This window comes from Chelonia mydas, chromosome 5, assembly GCF_015237465.2.
Source record: "Chelonia mydas isolate rCheMyd1 chromosome 5, rCheMyd1.pri.v2, whole genome shotgun sequence".
Classification (NCBI taxonomy): Eukaryota; Metazoa; Chordata; order Testudines; family Cheloniidae; genus Chelonia; species Chelonia mydas.
Window position 1 is genome coordinate 87,559,209 of NC_051245.2, and position 20,096 is coordinate 87,579,304.

At 42.2% G+C, this 20,096-nt stretch overlaps 1 protein-coding gene across 1 annotated transcript; it reads right to left on the minus strand.

The window, feature by feature from the left end:
* Positions 1-4,871: 4,871 nt before the first annotated feature.
* Positions 4,872-13,272, minus strand: CTSL (cathepsin L). Its single transcript, XM_007056023.2, has 8 exons — positions 13,119-13,272; positions 10,675-10,810; positions 9,451-9,573; positions 9,211-9,366; positions 8,771-8,995; positions 6,863-7,031; positions 6,385-6,502; positions 4,872-5,266 (listed from the first exon to the last, which is right to left on the minus strand). The coding sequence occupies exons 2-8, from the start codon at positions 10,798-10,800 to the stop codon at positions 5,167-5,169; spliced, it is 1,017 nt and encodes a 338-aa protein (XP_007056085.1). The 5' UTR covers positions 10,801-10,810; positions 13,119-13,272; the 3' UTR covers positions 4,872-5,166.
* Positions 13,273-20,096: the final 6,824 nt, after the last annotated feature.

A 20,096-nucleotide genomic window follows, 5' to 3' on the forward strand; every position in this document is an offset into this window, starting at 1 on the left:
TCTGAAGAAATTGTTTCCTTCCTTCTGACCACAGTGAAATCCTAGTTTTGAAACCTGACTGTTTATATTAATCTTGGTGTTTCTGGTCAACAAACCTCTTCCCCTCACACAACATTTTACAGCAATTCAAGTCCCAGTTGCCTTTGTGGTGGGCCCCCAGTGCACTGAATCAAGGCATATCCTCTCCATTCAGCTGTAAATCCAGATTGTCTACCAACCTCTATGTTGCCTGATCTGGTACACTCTCAGACTGGGAAAACTCTAGACAAAATTAAACTCACAGCATTGCCAGCGTCAACTGTACAAAAGTCAGCCCCCCTTCCCCAAAAAAACTATTACGACTGTGTTAAAACTTTTGGAATTTTCAAAAAATTAGGGGGTCTTTTTGTCTTCTGGGTTTTGAGCCTGTAGGGCTCATGTTTTCTACAACTGAAAGGGCCAGACATTCAGGGTTTTTTTTCTTTAAATGAAAGCTGAGATTCTCACATAATCATATGACTCTGGTGCTAGAACTTAACCACCAAATATCATGAGATGTGACAAAAAAAATCACAAAAGTTGGCACCACTGTTAACAAGGCTTATGCAAATAAGTTGGCCTCGTTTTCCTCACAAAGGGACAAACTGCCACCTCCAAAGGGAAATCGCCTGGAAGGGAGCTTAGTGTTTTCACCAGATTGAGGTGGGGAGGGTCCTTTCTGACTGGAATAAACAGCAGGATGTTCAGTCTCCAGAACCAGCTGATTTTTCAGAAATCCACTGGAGAACAGGGACATCTGTACAAAGGTTCTGTGCACTGACTGTGTGGGACTCCGTCCATTCCCAACTCTAGGCCAGCATGGCCTACTGGAGGTGTTGGCAGTAGGGTTACCCATATTTCAAGTTCCCAAATAGAAGACACTGCTGGGGAGAGGGGGGGTACAGTTTCTTTCTACTACCACCCTTATTTCTGAGCTGCTGGTGGTGGTGGCATTGCCTTCAGAGCTGGGTACCGGGCCCGCAACCGCCACTCTCTGGCTGCCCAGCTCTGAAGGCAGTGCCATTGCCAGAAACAGTACAGAAGGGGGGCAAACCAGTAAACGTGCATGCTGCTATTGGGGCATGCTGGGAATTGCAGTTCTACCAGAATCGACGTTGGAAAAAGGACAAGCAAGAAAAAATCACAGACATTTGTTCATATTTCAAAAATCTTCATGGGTGGAGAACAGAGGACCAAAAAAGAGGTCAAGTCCGGGAAAACTCGGATGTGTGGTAACCCTAGCTGGCAGGGGCTCCAACTCCTCTTCATCTTCGTAGGCTATATCTTGATCTTCACTTTAATTTTGACATCTTTCTCCCTCCTGAGTTTGAAGACAGAGACCACCACCATTTCCTAATAGAATGGAACGTTCCTCAAATAGAGGCTTTTGTTTGAGATCTTTACTTGTATGGTAATTTGTTTCCGATGTTTCTTCTCCCCCCCGAACCAAAAAAAAAGAAGAATGACTTCTTACAGAGTAGCTGATTTATTAAATATGACCAAGAACTTCTTTCTAATCTGTTTCAGTGATTTAAAAAACAGCCTTTGGACTGATATTGTTCATGGCTTTTCTCCCAGAAAATTATTTTGGTAAGTCTGAATTGAAGCTATTCACCTGTGGGACAGTCAAAGAGGTGTCTAGCAATACTAGAGAAAGAAGTACGTACTATCAAATACACATCTTAAGACCCCCCCCAACCCTCCCCAGAAAACAAAAATGAACTGTTAATACGTTATGACTAATTTTGTCTGCAGAGTCAAGAAATGCAGAGTTGAGGGTTCCCGACAGCAACTTCATCTCTGCTCCCTTATGTGTGGGCTTCTTTCATTAGACATCTGGGCACTGTGACATATTAGTTGGTAATTTGTACTTGTTTATGGACTTTATGCTGAGAAGACTAAGCTTTAGATATTTAGCTATTAGCAAGGTTAAGATTTTGTCACAGTTATTTTTAATAAAAGTTACGGACAGGTCACAGGCACTAAACAAGAATTCACAGGAGCTGTGACCTGTCAGACTTTTCCTAAAAATAACTGGGGGAGAGAGGGCTTTGGGGGGAATGATAGCTAGAGCCCCCTGGCAGGGGACTGATAGCCCTAGCCCCACTGCCACAGGGGTGGCATATCTCTGGCTCCAGCCTCCACTACAGCCCCAGGAAGAGGGCACACAGCTCCGGCTCCTGCTGAAGCTGAGGGTCAGAAGTGCACAGCCTCAACTCCTGCACCAACTGAAGCTTGGGCGGGCAGAAGGGCCCTGGCTCTGGCCGCAACTGTGGGAGGGTGGAGAATGCTCAGGCCCCGTCCGAAGCTGTGAAGGGTAGGGGGAAACACAGCCCCTACTGATGCTGTGGGCCCAGAGCACACAGCTCTTGCTGAAAATGGGGCGGGGGGGCCTGAGGGGGACACAGCGCTGGCTCTGGTCGAAGCCACGGGTGGAGGATGTATAGCTCCAGCTCAAGCAAAGTCAGCTCAAGCAAAGTCACAGAGGTTCAGTAAAGTCACAGAATCTGTGACTTCCCTGACCTCTGACTAAATCGTATCCTTAGCTATTAATATTGCTACACAAGTACAAACAAAGGTATGCCTGTCAAGCTTACCCTGCCTAGTGCAAAATGCAACTGAACTAAAGGTTTGAACCAGTAGCCAGAGACGCACTGTAGACAAGAACTAAATTGAGTCTGACCTTTTCCATTGTATACATTTTGCAATTATTAACCTCAGCTGCTTTGCAGCAGTGCAGATTTTACTTTTAATTGTACAAGATCCAGGCAACACACCTGAAATGTGTCACCAACACTGCAAACCACAATACATACTAGATGACATCACTTATGTCAGCAATATAGCACTAACTTGAAGAGAAAGGGGAAGCCCTAATAGGAGAAACACTACGATTTCACATTTTGTTTCCAATACAATTGTTCCATTAAGAACCAAAAGGTTCTTGGTTTTTCCTATTACTAGAAAGCATATGGACCTTTATATCTCATCCATTGAGAACCTCCATGCACACCCAGCTCTCAACCAGCTTATATTGTCATGTTGTAAATTTTGAAGCTTGGATATGAAAGTATCTAAAGTTATGTCAGAATGGTATATTTTACTGCATAATTTTTTATATATAATGAGTCCACAATTAAAACTCAAAATTGAGTTTAAAGGTTAAAAAGTATATTTTTATTATATACTACACAGTAAGCCATTTCCCTGTTTCATAGAATCATAGAACTGGAAGGGACCTTGAGAGGTCATCTAGTCCAGTCCCCTGCACTCAAGGCAGGACTAAGTATTATCATTCTAGACCATCCCTGACACGTGTTTGTCCAACCTGCTCTTAAAAATCCCCAATGATGGAGATTCCACAACCTCCCTAGGCAACTTATTCCAGATCTTAACCACGCTGACAGTTAGGTTTTTCCAACCTAAACTGTCCTTGCTGCAATTTAAGCCCATTGCTTCTTGTCCTATCCTCAGGGGTTAAGAACAATTTTTCTCCCTCCTCCTTGTAACCTTTTATGTGCTTGAAAACAGTTATTTCCCCCCCTCAGTCTTCTCTTCTCCAAACTAAACAAACCCAATTTTTTCGATCTTCCCTCATAGGTCATGTTTTCTAGACCTTTAATCACTTTTAGTGCTCTTCTCTGGACTTTCTCCAATTTGTCCACATCTTTCCTGAAATGTGGCGTCCAGAACTGGACACAGGACTCCAGTTGAGGCCTAATCAGCGTGGAGTAGAGCGGAATTTTGCCACATGGAAGAAGCAAACTCACATACATCGTCCACGTGTTGGAATGTAATGTTAGGACTTTGATGTGTTTGATTGCACCCGCTGAAAAATGGATTTTAAGACAGAAATCTTGTTGATATTTCACCCCAGCACAAACCTATACCTAGGTTTAAATGCAAACTAGTATGACCCATAATGAGAATTCAGGCACCAGAAAGGATGATCTCATGGTTATAGCAAGGATTGAGGAAATCTACGTTCTACTCCCACTCCTGCTAGATTTCCTGTGTAAGCTTGGCAAGTCACTCTCTGTGCTCAAGTTCCCATCTGTAAAATGTAGTGTATTTCCTTACTTTACATGGATAGTAAGGATAAAGCCCTTCCTGGTTGTGAGGTGCTACAGTAAGTGCCACCGAAAAGCCTAACATTTTGGAGAGGAATGGTTTATTATTTCAACAGCTCTGTCCTTTCAGTTAAGGGGCAAGAGCACCAAGGGGTTTTCAGCAAACTCAGGGAAGATCAGATTTGACAATCTTGATATGTGTAAGGAAAATGAAGGTCATTTTTAAAACCGTTCAGGGACTTTAACAAAAGTATAAACACACAAAAAAGAAAGGGCGAAGGCCGGGGAAAGGCATAAGTCCAGATTTTTAAGAGCTCCTTCATGGGTCACTTAAATTACAGCAGAACGGGACGCTGCTTGCATACATAAGTGAATCCAAAACTCTATTTTAGTACTACAATGATAACAAAAACATTTAGTGAAAGGTACAATAAACCTAATTATTTGTTCCTCTTGGATCATATGACTGATATGCCATATTAATTGTTCAATACGTCTGAGTGTAATGAAAACTCCTGCTTGACTCTCAAACAGAAATTCAGAGTCCCACATGAAATACCAAGTTTTGGTCACTCCCACTACATCAGCTTTACTTCAAATGGATACAGTATTTTTCAATTATATTCCTGTCCTGTTGTGTACCATACTATACTCCATTTGAATAATTGCTGGGTGCAATAATTCCCAAACTCAGCTACATTTTAATGGATGGTGAAAGTGATGGGTACATGGTTTGGTTAAGCTGATCATCAATTTATATACATAAAGGAAAGCAAAGTCACCTTTACACGTTGGAATTGGCGTGTTTATTTAAAAAGTAAATCTTTGTGCACATTACAGTTAAAAAAGGAAAATTCAAAAAAGAATCCAATCAATTAAGCAGTCTGCAAACCAGCAATATTACAAGCTTGTTTACATATTAACATTTACATTAATTTAAACAAGTGGCTTGTCACCAACATATAAAACTTGCAAGTTGGATCTTGGAAGATACAAATCCTACCACATGTATTAACATGGGTTTGTCAATCAGTTTAAAACCACTCTTGCAGTGAAACACTTAGTCCCCCTCAGTAAGTTATACTAGTGGATAGCTAGCTGCTGTAGCTATTCCACAGTGGTTCCTCCTGTCTTTAGCCATGTAGATATATCCTTTGTTACCCCACTTCTCACCCCAGCTGGAAAACAAAAGAAAAAATTATGGTTAGCCTTAACAGGAAGGCAAGAGAGTTTAGCACTGAGATCTACATTTGTCCCATGGATTAGAATGGCAATTTCCACCTTTCAGCTTTGTGAAAAAGCCCAAGTAACAAATGCTCTCCATTGGTAAGATGCCTGGTATGCCAAGGATACCCAGAGTACAGCATAGAACCTTGTAATGCAACCCTTTGACTCTCTTTCCAGTAGCAGTATGGCTGGAGCGGATATGGGTGCCCAAGGACGGAACTAGCAAGGCAATACTTCTGATTCTGTGGTGGAGTACATAACTGACTTCACTAACTGACCTCCCAGAAAGCAATACAGGCGAGTCTCATCTTACATGCATTTAACATGCATGACTTCAGCTTTGCACGGTTAGCAAAACCAACCCTCGCGCCCCCCCCCCCCCCCAAAAAAAGAACAAAACAATTTTAATACTGTACCTGTAGTGCGGGCGATTCCGCCCACCATTACACTCAATATAATTTTGACTATACGCGATTTTTGCTTTACACGCTGACCGCGGAACGTAACCCCAGCGTAAGAGGAGACTCGCCTGTACACCAAAAGACTGCAGACAACCATGGGGAGGGTACTCTCTTGGAGGAAGCAGAAGACCAGCCACCCAAGATTTCATGGCTCTCACTGTCTTTCACCTGTCAGATTTTTGCCTCCTATTCTAGCACAAGAGGCCAGTCCTCAGTCCTTTTTCCATCTGCACGAAATATGAAACCCGAGTGCATCTCCTCCACACTTAAGGGTATCCCAACTTTGTGCTAGTTTTCAGTTCCAGTTTAGGTCATGATCTAAACAGTCCAAAATGCATTAGAATGAATTTGCTGCATAAAGCCAAGTTTATTAAGAACCCAAAAGGTATAACTTCTTTCCCCTATGTAAGAACTGAGGCATTTGTTTTATAAAGGTGGTTGTGGAGGTGTGTCAAATTTGCAGGACTTCTCCTACCCTGCATCATAGCACCTTTCCACACTAATTCATTTGAACATGTAATCAAACCATTTGCATCCTCAACTTTATAAAACCATGGACTGAGATTGAAGAGTGTTGTATAGAAAGAAAAAACCCAGAAGTTTTGCACCTGTTCTTAACAATCCAGTACTTCTTCCCATCTTCATCTGCTCCCTCAAAGCCATAGCCTACAACCAGAACGCCATGATCCAGGTCCTCACTGCTACACTCTGGCTCATAATAGACACCTAGAAAATACAAGTTCAAGTAAGGACTCCAAGGCATTTCTAGAACATCTTCTGTCTTTAGATCTCAATGGTGTGTTTTACAAATCAGTCAAACATCTCTTCTGCAAGGTATTTCAGCATTATTCCCCATTTCATTGAAGAGGAAACCGAAGGACAGGTTACATTACTTGTCCAAGATCACAAAGGAAATCTGTATCAGAGTTGGAGACTGACCCCAGATCGCCTGAATTCCAGATCAAACTTTTTTTGCATCAGTAATTAAAGTACAGACTGCAACATCAGATTTTTTTTTTTGCATCGGTACTGCAACATTAGATACAGTACATGAAGTCATCTTATAAACTGCGAGCAAATCACTACCTGATTGATAAAACTGGAATGATGAATGGCCTGCATCAATAGCCACAGAGACTGGACCCACAGATGCCACTGCTTTCATGAGTGCTTTTTCACGTCCTTGTGGGATGTCTACAAAGCCAGTATCATTAGCAGCATTGTACTCTGCCTTATACATACAGTCTTCATCATCCTTGACAAAAAAAGGAAATTGGAGTTACTACATAGTTCTCTAATTTACATTAGCAAGTGTTGCCAGCTACTCTGTGCTTAGTTTGTCTAGCTGGGTATTTTGAAACTGTCTGACAACCAATCCTGGTGCATTTCTTTAACAAAAAGAACTAAGCAATGTAGTCTTAAGTAGTTCAGAATAAGAGACTGAAAGAGAGACCCAGTTGTCTCATGCAGATCTTTTAACCAAGATTCATTCAGAGAAACACCATGAAAAATCCACTCAGCTAATTTATAAGTAGCCAGAGTGTGGGCTGTCAAAATTGATTTGACAACAGGATCATTAGATTTCTCCCATTTTCTCAAGCAGTTAACATATCATACTTGTAGACTTACACATTTTGCAACTATATTTTGAACCTACTCTTCAACAGGGTATCCATTTTTGTGCCTACAATAACTGTCAGAATAAAGCATGAACTGCCAGGATAAGCATGATGAATTGTGGGCACAAAACTTTACCTTATGAAATGAATGGCCAGTATGAAAGTCAAGTCCTTTGAAACGAAACAGCTGATGTGTGTTCCTGCATTACTTACATGGCAAGACCCAAGTCAACATTTGGTTTGCAACATCATGATCACCCAATGCACAATAAGGAACGCAGGTCCCTGAACTTTTTTTTGTAAAGTTTTCTTTACTTATTTTGTAAAGAATAAAGCAGGTGTGCGAGGAACTTCACAAAACACATTAGAGATAACTCTTTTGAAGGAGCAAGTGCTTTCAGAGACACATTTGACAAATTAGGAATTAAGGAGAAGACGTGGAAAAAGTTTTAATCTAATAGAAAAAGGGTCATGTGATTTGTTCATTTTCTGCTGTGTCAATGAGACCAAAAATTGGAGACAACATGTTTAACAAGCAAAGGAGTTTACAATTAAAGTGAAGCTGCAAGCATAAAATCTTCTTCCTAAATTAAAAACCCCAATATGTGACCTGCACATGTCTGATCCAATATTCCGGAATCCCAGGTTGTGTTGGCGGCCAGAAGTCTTCTTGCTCCCATTTTTCTTTCTATGTAGTGCTCACAAGCTATGCACCTAACATCTACAATTGGCTAGGCAATTTACAGCTATTTCTGAAGTTTGCCAGTCATCTGTGAATGCCTTTGACTTCTAGGATGGATTACTATAGTGCTCTCTACTTGGGACTACTGCTGCAGACAACTTGGAATGCAGATATTGCCCCTTCACCAGTATTAACTGCAAGGAGATGTACTGCATCAGGTCTTCTGAAACTGAACTTCACCCAGAAGAGTCAGCTCTGATCTGTATAAAAGCGACCTTGTTTGGGTCCTGGTTACGTGACAGACTGCTTCTGTCATGCATATTGTTGTGGCATCTGAGATTAACTGGAGTTAACATCTCTGGCTATATAAGTGTATGGGGCATGATAGCAGAGCATTATCAGTGGAAGGCCCTTTGCTTTGCTAGTCACTTCTTAAAACTGGTCTGATGAGCCTTTGGTTTTTGCCCAAATCTTTGAGGTCACTTTTCTCATACTTTTGACTGATTTTGGAACTGGTGGGCAGCTATTCTAGTTTGCTTGGGGGACAACTATGAAGGGAAGAACAGATCTGTTCTGAAAGCTGTCAATATATTTCCTTCCCCAAATTTCAACCTGTATATTTACCTTGTGTTTCTATACTTAAGACACACTGTACAGATAAAAACAGATTAGCCTGGAGCTAGTTACATTTACCTTGGCAATGTATGGGTAGGATTCCTCTGAATCAATTCCTCCATTGTCCTGTACATACTGGAAAGCTTGATCCATGAGACCACCATTGCATCCTTGATTTCCTTCAGGGCGAGAGCAGTCCACAAGGTTTTGTTCACTCAGTGAGACAAGCTTGCCAGTTTTTCTGAAGTGCTGCCCTTCAAGAGCACCAGTTGTGCTAAATGCCCAACAAGATCCACACTGACCCTGAAGTTGAAAAGGAAAAATTACTCATTAGCACAGGCAATGTAGTAGTCCATGTTACCACAGCAGTCTAAATGTATGAGTATACCATTATCCAAGTCCCACTTCAATCATGCTCATTAGGGACTTCAACCTTTGTGAAAATACCAAAATCCTTCCAGTGCTCATAACATACAGACATGCACATCCTATTTGTTGTTACACACAAGACAACATACCTGGTCTTTAACTGGAGTTACATATCCCTTTTCCCTCCAGTCTACAGATTTTGGTGCCTCCAGGAAGTTGGGTTCAAGGAATTGTGATCCTCTGTACTTCCTTTCTGATTTTTTATATTGGAACCCATTCATCAGCTGCTTGAACTCTTCAGTAGTCTGAAGGAAGAAAAAAAAATAAGTGCTTGTCCTCTTATATATCACTACTAACAAAACAAGTTTTATGGCTTTCCTTATACATACCATGTCACCGAATTGATTCATTCCCATTCTGTAGCTATGTTTTCCCATTGTCTGATCCAGATTATGTAGTTCAATCATTTTCAAGTTCTTCTCCCACACCATTCTCCTCCAGCCTTCTTCCCGCTAAAGGGCAGAGAACAGGTGATTTGGATAATGGAATTTGGCCTCTCTCCGTGAGTAAAAGAACAAATGAAAACAGTAATACACCAATTTTTAGGTTTTTTCTTGTCCAAAGCAATCTGGAAGGTGAAGACTGCTTGCAATAGTCCAAATAACTAAGGCTATGTCTACACTAGCAAGCTTACAGCAGCACAGCTGTACCAATGCAGCTTTGCCGCTGTAAGATCACTCATATAGCTGCTCTATGCCAACAGGAGAGCTTTCCCTTTGACATAATTTAAACCACCTCCAATGAGTGGCGGTAGCTATGTCAGCGGGAGAGAGTCTCCCATCAACAGTGCTGTCCGCACCGGCCCTTCTGTTGGTGTAACTTATATCGCTCAGGGGTTTGAAAAAACCAGCCCTCTGAGTGACCTAAGTTATACCGACAAAAGTGCAAGTGTAGACATAGCTTACGTGTTTTTCTTTTACTTATTGTGCTGTCTTTCATACAAGGATGGCAAAGTTCTTAACATTAACTCCTGTTAGGGTATGTCCACACTGAAATAAAAAACCAACAGTAATGAGTCTCAGAGGCCGGGGCTGCAGGGCGAAAAATTGTAGTGTACACATTCAGGCTTGGGCTGGAACCTGGACTCTGACACCCACTCTCAGTGGGTAATTTGTGCCAGGGCTGAGCCCCAGCACCTCTGGGCTTGCTGCATCCGTTATGAATGTAAAAATAATTGCTTCAGCCCTAGCCCCTCTCTCTTTCATTACAAATTAAGCACTTTCTATTCTCCTTGCAAGATTTCAGCCCCAGCCTGAATGTCTACACTGCAATCTTTAGCGCCATAAGCCTGAGTTAGCTGGCCTGGGCCAATCACAGCCCTGTCATGGGTCTTTTATTCTAGTGTAGAAGTAGTACCCTCAGATAAGTAAACACATCCATTTTACAGACAGGGAAAATAGAGTAACTTTCCCAAGGTTAGACAGTTAATAGCAGGGCTTGGAATAGTCACTCAGTTCCAAGTGCTAGCCTTTAGGTTACATTTTACTGTTCCTACCATTTCCTGTACTAAGCAAATGTCCATACTGTGGGGTCTGCCTCTGCAAAATACTCACCTCATGGTAGGTCTTAGCGTGCCATGACTTCCACAGGTTCCAGTGGTTATCCAAAACAGGATCTATTCTTGGAGCAGCAAATGATATTCCCAAACACAGGGAAAATATGACCAGATATATATTCATGTTGGAAAGTCTACCAAAAGTTAACAAGATCAGTTAAGCCATTTCTCACATGTAAGATTCTGTTTATCAGAAGTTTCTATGTAGAAAGATTGCTTAGTAATATACAGAGACAAATAACGGAAAAAAAAAATCACTCAAAATGACGTATTTCGAGTGTGTATCACAAAGCTGAAGCCATTACCAGTTATAAGAAAAGGAGTACTTGTGGCACCTTAGAGACTAACCAATTTATTTGAGCATAAGCTTTCGTGAGCTACAGCTCACTTCATCGGATGCATGTAGTTCACGAAAGCTTATGCTCAAATAAATTGGTTAGTCTCTAAGGTGCCACAAGTACTCCTTTTCTTTTTGCGAATACAGACTAACACGGCTGCTACTCGGAAACCTATCATTACCAGTTATGTCTCCTCTATGAGCCAGTTATGTAAGAGGAGAGAACCACTTCTTCCTTAACTCATGCCACGTGAAAAAACTGGTTTCTCGCCTTATAATGGGGCACTAGAGATTATGAACTCTTTTCATGGAGGGGTGCCTAGACTTGGTCCACCAATCCTGGGAGATGCTGCAGGACATTTTCACACCATAGAAATTCTCTTAAATCACAGGCCCACTTCACAGCCCTTTCAATTACTTCTGCCCTTCCCTCTTTGTCTCTCTCCCCCTTTTCTAATTTTCACCCAAATCCAATCAATAGGGTGTTAACAGACAATCAATGCATTTCAGTAGGATGCCTATCCTTTATCTGCAAGAGAAAAGGATTCACACCACATTGTAATTTGGTTTTCCCCATTATGGTTTCCACACTAGTTCTTTTAAGTGCATGTAACAGTGACAGTGCTCGTTATAGGGAGCTTTGTCTGGTACTGCAGGATAGGGGGAAAAAAGGAACATTTTCGGTAAGTAAATAGAAAGCTTCTGCCTCTGGGAAGCCTGTCTGCACAGTTGACTCATCTTTTCCTGGAATCATTTCCGCTCTCCTCACAGAAACTAGTTACAAAATCATAAGACTATGGGATGCGATCAGAGGCAAGGGTGAGGGTCCCGTCCTAAGGGTAACCTCCATGCGCCCATCTCCCTTGCCTCTTGCTCGACTAGAGGCACCGCAGGGGCCAGACTCTCTTGTAAACGGATCTCCTCCTGGGGAGAGGGTGATTTGCAGGAGGCACCCGTCCTAGCAGCTGGGAAGGGCAGCCCCACTGATCCATCACGTGAGACCACTCACATGACTGCTGACCTGGGAGACCAGTCGCAAACCCAAGGCAGGGGAGGGAAGGATTCTGCTCGGGAAGGCCACTGCTGTGTAAACAAGCCCGGGGCGGCGCCGCTGGGGCCTGTCGGGGAGAGGGCAATAGGGAGCCCCAGGTCCGCAGCTGCAGAGCTGCATCGTGCTCCGGGTTCAGCCAAACAAGCCCTGCCAGAGCCCACAGCGGCTTCCAGGGAAAGCGCAGGGAGCAGGAGGGGAGCAGAAATCACAGCGCCCGGCTCCTAGGCGGCCTGCGGTGCTGGAGGAGGAATAAGCTAGGCAGTGCGGGAAGAGCGGGTCCCAATTGCAGTCACCGCTGGGTGTTACCGAGCCAAGATACGGGCCTTGCAATGGGCATGAGCCGAACACTGGAGCTAGCCAGTGCCCAGGCCCCTCCAGTGCCCGCCGTCACACTCAGCACAGGGGGCCCAGACACCCCTAGATCCGCCCCCCCCTCCCCGACACAGCACAGGGGGCCCAGACACCCCTAGATCCGCCCCCCCTCCCCGACACAGCACAGGGGGCCCAGACACCCCTAGATCCGCCCCCCCCTCCCCGACACAGCACAGGGGGCCCAGACACCCCTAGATCCGCCCCCCCCTCCCCGACACAGCACAGGGGGCCCAGACACCCCTAGATCCGCCCCCCCCTCCCCGACACAGCACAGGGGGCCCAGACACCCCTAGATCCGCCCCCCCTCCCCGACACCCACAGCACGGAGGGGGTCGGGGGATCCCCAGGTTAGCTCGCTTCCGAGCCCCAGGCGGAATGACAGGCAAGTCCCGCTCGCTCTCCCTGGCCCATCAGACAGGGGCAGGCAGCTCCTCTCCCCCCACAACCGGCTCAAACTATCTCCCGCCCGGCCAGCGCCAGGGACCAAGCTGCAGCGCGCAAACCACCCAGCGCCTCTGCTGCCTCCGCACGCAGGAGACTGGGATGGTCCCCGCAGGAGGCTTAGGACTCACCCGCAGCCCCTCCACCGGCCTCCCCCGACACCGGCCACGCAGCCCCAGCAGGGCTAACGGGGCGTGAGAGCCTCCCAGCTGGCTGCAAAGCGAGCGCCGGCGGGACTCACCTGCGGGACCCTGCCAAGTTCTCCCAGCCTGGGCATTAGCATCAGCAGCGCTGGTCCCCGCGCCCGGGCCCCTGTTATAGTCTGCCCAGCTGTGCCCGCCCCGGCGCTCCGATTGGTTGCGACAGGGTCTGGGCAGGGCTGGGGCGGCCCCCGCAAGGTTCAGGACTCCCAGTCCCGTGGTGCGCTGTGTCACGCGTGCCCAGTGCGATCTTGCTGGAAAGAACATAACCCTACACTCACCTAAGATACAAATTAGGTGTAAGCTTTTCAAATACGCCGAGGGGAGTAGCAAAAGAAATTAAACAGCAGTTTGTAAGGGAAAAAATTCCTTTAGATTGTCCCCACAACCACTAGAAAAAATTGCTTAGTAATAGGATTATATCTACTAAGGGACAACCAAGCCTCAATGCTCACTTACTAAGGAACAATATTCACTCATTGATATATATACATTCCATAATCAACTCTCTGTACAAATTTTCATCCCAAATACTTGGATGAAAATATCTAAACTGTATTGTTAAATTTATTCACCTAAAATTGCGTTATTGCTGATTATGTACTATATGTATCTGATTAGATTATCTACAAATATGTCTGCTTTAAAAGTAAACACTACACCTAGATGTACAGACACTTTTCTTAACCTGTGTAATATATAATTTAACATTTGCTTTAATAAAACGTTTTAAATTTGTTAAAAGGACTGAAAAAGTACACGAAGAACAGCACTTGTTCTTACAGTAACTAGGGTTAGGGCCTCATGTTTTAGTAGACAAACTGACTGTTACAGTAATTAGAATCTGATCTTGCCATGCTATAGTATTGGGTGAATTGGGTGGGGGGGAGGTGTTATTGGTTTCTCATTGACAGCTCCTTCTACAGCATCAGTATTGAACTCCCAGAGCATTTTTCTGGTACCATTTGCCATTGACGCTACATACATACATAAAGCCAGACTCTGTCCTATAAATATTGCAGGGTAATGATACAACAATGAAATACATTGACACAAAATGAAAACAATGTTTAGAAGTTTCCTAAATATATCGTTTAAAAAAAATGCTTTGAAACCATACAAATAAAAGCATATATTAAGCAAACATGAAGACTGATTCACTTTTAATAATGTATTATAGAGCAACAATTGGACAGTAAACATAAAAAAGTTATGACATTGACTTGTTTAGGTTATTAGGACCCCAAGAAACTCCAAATCATATAAGATTGAGTAGGTACCAAAATGAAGTGTCACATATGTATACAAATTTCCTGAAATAAGAAGAGCTATAAAGCTTGTCTCTTTCACCAATGGAAGCTGGTCCAATACAAGATATTACCTCACCTACCTTGTCTCTCTAAAATAAAATAAATAGGTTTTCTACTGTGAAACATAGAACTGCTTAGAAAAATACAAATATTTAGCAATTAGTAGCTGTCCCAATAGTTAATGGAGTATTAAAACCCCTGTAATTAAGAATAAAAGATTGTAAATTTAGCACCCTCAATCCTGCAAACTCTTATGTATGAGTATGGTTTAGGATTTTTATTATAAACTACAAAAAAGTTTCCATTAATTGATCTGGGTGGCACTGACAATCTTTTAAAATGAGAACCAGACCAATTAATTATCCTTGATCAGATCAACCCAGCTGGTGAGTAGTCCCACTGAATGCAACAGTTCCTATTAAGTTTTGCAGTTCACACCACACAAGACAAATAGGGTGGGGAGGACACACTTTTGTTTGTCCCATTATATAGCTGGAAGTTTCCTTCACTAGATTTCCTAACCCTAACTAGTCATAGGCTAACATTACTGTTTTTGACTTTTTGGCTGCAACAACACTGAAGTTTTTGTCCCCCCATAGTGCAACTCCTCCCCTAATGATAGCAATAGTGGTATCTTCTGTAGATGGACACATTTTTACCATATTGTGCAGTGTATTCTAACCCTGCATGTGGTGGTAAAAATTCCAGCCTAATAGAGTTGCCATCACTGATGGAGAAGCTGCACTACAGAAAAGGTGGGAGATTTCAGATTTCCAAAAGTACTTACGCACATGCAACCTTGGGGTGGGAGGGTATCTTCTAGCCCTAAAAGAGGGGTAAGAAAAGGCGCAAATTTTTTCCATATAAACATCAATACAGGCAAAGCTTTGGATCAATCTTCCATTGATCCTGAGAATATATATATATCTTTTTAATGAAAGCCTAAGGTTGGTATCCTGTTGCACAATGCAGCAAAAATTGCAGAGATCATATGTGATTCTCCTTTTTCCCTGATAAAGCAGTACTTAAGGGAGGATTTAACTATTTGTTTCATTAACACATTCGCAATCCTCTTTATATGAATTATCCCTGCAGCAGTCTCTAGAGCTGTTGGGCCTTGATCGGACATAAAGCACATTAAGATGTTAGAAGTAGCATCTACACCGGCATTTTTTGGAAGGGAAATCTCCTGCCATTGCTCTACCACAAGACTTCCCCAAAATATTTGGGCAAACAATGCTAAAGGTTTCCATTAGACTACAAGTGTGAACTAGTCTACTCAGAAACTTGCACTGAACTCACAAAAGGAGTGTATTAAAACCAATTTATTTATTTCAGTGCAAGTCTGTGGGTTAACACTTATTTTATCATAAGACAGTGGCTAAATTCAGAACCTTAGGTCTGGATTACAAACAAAGCTGCACAGTTTTAATTAAAGGTGTGTCTTTAAAGCAATTTAGTTAGGCAGGTGCAAACCTCTGTTGGACACTGTTTTTTTAAACTTGACTTATATCATTTTTACTTATGACATGTACAAACTCTCTTCTAAATCAACATTAGCAAATTTTATTCTGAAGCAAGAGTGTGTACACCCAAACATAAATAAAATGACTAATTGGTTTAATTATTTCAGTGAAAGTTTATTTGTAGTCTAGACCTCATTAAATGCTACTGAAAAAGCTGAGAAGTGGTTTTTCCAATCACTGGAAACTACTATTCATTCAAATTTGTTCAAACTAAGCAAAGCATACACTCCTTTTTTAAAGGGCACCTTACACATTAAGTTTAAAATGTCAAACAATTTAAGTTTTTTGTGTAGGAAAAAAGTGGTCATGTTTTATTTTGATTTTCAGTGGGTAAAAGTAAATTTTTGGCACACAACACAAAAGTGTTTGAAAGAATTTTGCTTAATTTTCCTCTAGGGCGAAAGCTAGCATGGAAAATTTCATCCCCAAAAGGTGAATGTTTGAGAAAGTTACAAGCATATGAGAAGAGAGGAGTTAACAGACTGGAAATATATTTGCACTGTCAACTTGAAATTTTAAAAGCCAAATTCCAGAAGAGTTAAAGGTAGTTTCAGATAACATGTTCTTAATTTTTAAACAACCACAATAGTTGATTTTCCTCTCCCTTATTACCATATGAAAGACCCCACAAAAACCAGGAAAACTGTCTCATTAATAGCAAATTGGAAAAACAATTTTTTTTAAAGTTGATAGTGTCCCTTTAACTTTTGCAATTGCTATCAGCACCCACTGGTAAGTTTCTTTATTTGGGTACCCTCCCTGGTAACAGAACTAATTAGCTTCTGGAATTGATTTTCAGATGGGGCACCAATAATTAAATTAGCTGCATCATTATTGGGTTGGAGAATTAAAGCAGCATCTGTATTTGAAAAATCAGATATGGTTCTTAGCATTGGCTACAGAGACATCGTCATAGCTGATAAGTCAGTAATATTATCCACTTCTCACTGTTGTTAAAATAGCCTTGTGATCTCCGAAGACTCATCATTCATCTTTCCACTCCCCTGAGTGAGAGATAAAAGGGACCACATTCCAATTTATCTAATAGGCCGGAAGGTAGAGCTTGCTTCTTTTACATCTGAATACCTTTTCTGCTCAGGAGATGTGAGACCAGCTGACAAATGATGTAATGGAATGCTTGCATTGCAGGTGCACATAGGAAACCTAGCCTCATGGTGAGTTGTGGTGTTTTAGGCAGTGGTTCTCAACCAGGGTACATGTTTCTCAGTGTTTCTCAACCTCGGGGAGGAATTGCAACCTCGGGGGGTCCACAGGAGGGCTGTAGAGGAGATCAGAAGTGCAGGGCCATCCTTGGGGCGTGGCAAGCAGGGCTAAGGTACATGCTTCAGCCCCAGGTGTCAGGGCTTGGTCTTCAGACTTCTGAAAGAGATACAGTAGTCAGGAAAGGTTGAGAACCACTGTTTTAGGGTTTGCTAGGAGAGAGGTATGTCATTGAAGGGAATAGGGATTTTATTTTAAATTTAAAAAAAAAGAAGTAACATAAAAGGCTAAATTTCTTAGTCAGGGGGACTACTCTGATCCCGGGACTACTCATATACTTGGAGTTAAACATATGTACATCTTGCCCTTTTGATTTACCTCTGATATATAATCACTTTCAAATACTGCAATATTTATGACGATAACACATTCACATTAGCATAATACATATTGTGGTAATGTTAGGAAAGTGGAGAAACTCTGTTGGTGAAAACATCATGGTAAACAGCTGCGCTGCCCCAGAAATTCATGGATTTGGAATAAGAAAATTAACACGATGCTGAAACGTTTGAAATTAAAAATATTAAGTGCTGTTTCCTTATGCAAAAGAGAATTGTTTTCTTCAAGCAACCTTTGCATCCCTTGACTTTCTTGCATTAACATGTATTTTTATGGTTTCAGAGTAACAGCCGTGTTAGTCTGTATTCGCAAAAAGAAAAGGAGGACTTGTGGCACCTTAGAGACTAACCAATTTATTTGAGCATAAGCTTTCGTGAGCTACAGCTCAATTGGTTAGTCTCTAAGGTGCCACAAGTACTCCTTTTCTTTTTATGTATTTTTATGGTAACAGATCTGAGTTATCCATAAACCTGCTCAGATCAAGACCAAGTACGGAATTAACTATAGATTATTGTTAAAGCGTTTTACAGTGTTCTGACAAAGCTGTCAGAACGGTATGGTATAACATTTGTATCCTTGTTTGGATTTAAACAAAAAAACCAAAACAAACCCAACATTTTGCTTATGAAAATTTAAACAGGAGGGCAGAAAACAATTTCAAATACACAAAACACTCATGAATCTTGCTCTTAACTTAGCAAGCAGTTGTAGGCAGCTGCAGTGGAAGAAACAAAATCCTGTTTGTCTGTGTCCTGTTATTCTTGGGGCAGCAGCAGTAATTAAGGGCACTCTGACATACTGGAAAGCAATCCCTCGAATGAGGTTAGTAATTATGGGTGGTGGTGGGAAGGCATTGTTTTTAAGTTAATAAAAGCCCAACCACTAACTTAATTAACAGAGCACATGAGGAAGGGTAAACAACAGAAGCTACTGGATGGAGAAGTAACCCAGGTGAAATGGCATCAAGGTTGTTTTTTGTTTTTTTTTAAAGAGTTAGTTTTCATGAAAATCAGGTCGAGAAAACAATTGGAGGCATTGACTTTGGAGAGCCACTGTACGGTGGCACAGTAGAACTCTTATCCAAAATCCTGTTACTATCCCCATCTGCCAAATGGGGAAACTGTGCCACAGAGGGGTGAAGGGACTTTTCTACAGTCACATAAGTCTCTGCACTTACCATGTAAATAATGATTGCTTCCCCCTCTTTTGATGCAAATACACCACATGTGCACTCAATGGGTTCAGGGCTTCTGCTGTCCACTGTCAGGGCTTCTGCTCTCCACTCTGCAGGAACCAACTTAGCTGGAAGCCACCTACCAGTACAGAGCTTAATTTTGACCCTCCTTCCCAAAGTCCCCTTGCACCATGGAAATATCCTATTGAAAATTTTCAAAGTGCAATGCCAATAGAGCAGGAACCCTTGGATATGGTCTGTGGGTCAAATGGTGCAGCAAAGCACTGATGGATGCAGAGTGAAACTGCAGATGTCGTTAAAATGATTCAGCATGGCTAGTGTGAAACAAATGGCATGAAACAGTCAGTGAAAATACTACACTGATGTTTCTTGTATAGAAAAGACCACAGGAAATTAGTGGCAGAATTGAAAGTAGTACACTGGTCTCCTGACTTCTAGACTCCTGTTCTATCCACTGATTGATGCGGTCTCCTCAAATAAATTCTGTATCTCTTGTTCCTTTCATATGTATATGGGGTTGCACATTACCCGTAGGCTGGCAGAAGAGCAGAGTCATCGAGAATACAGGCACGAGGTTTGCAACATAATCGCACACTACATCTGATTTGTGCCTTGGCTATTGCACGCAACTATCTTTTTGTTCTGCGTTTGTACAGCACCTAGCACAATGGGACCCTGGTCCATGACTGTGGTCCCAGGTGCTAAGTTAAAAACAAACAGCAGCAACATGGAGCACAGAGAACTTAAAACAGCACCTCTAATTATCCCCCTGCACTTACACTTTTCTCCAAGAGCAGGGAAAAAGTTGTCTGATTAAAAGTGATTAAATATAACTAATTATCCAAAACCAGAGTTGTATTTACTCAAACTGAGCTGCTTCATTGCATCTCTTGGCTGTTTTCAACCTTTTCTGATGCAAGCCGAGACACACAATGAAAGCATGTGACTTTACTTGTTGTCTTTATGATCCCCTCCTGCTTTAGTTCCTAATCTCCCTGTATAAACAAGAATGACATTCTGAAGCTAATTATCAAGTTGTGTTTGAATTTCTGGTCCTATGAGTTCATTTGATGCAACAACTTTAGGCACTTTAAGTTTTCAGTCACACAAATCTAGTCCTAAAGACCCCCCATACATCTTAAAATAGTCTCTCAGTCCTAAAATTTAGACCCAGGACTAGATATTTTTTAAAACCTCATTCTTAAAACAAGTAAGGGGGTGGGGGGGCTGACAATGGGACTTGAACACAAAATAAGTTTTGTGCTCTAAGCACAGAGTTCTACCTTGTGCAATGTGTATCCCTCTGTGTGCGCAAGATTTTCCAATTTCAATTTCAGACAGGAGTGCTTTGACCATTTTTGCAAGGGA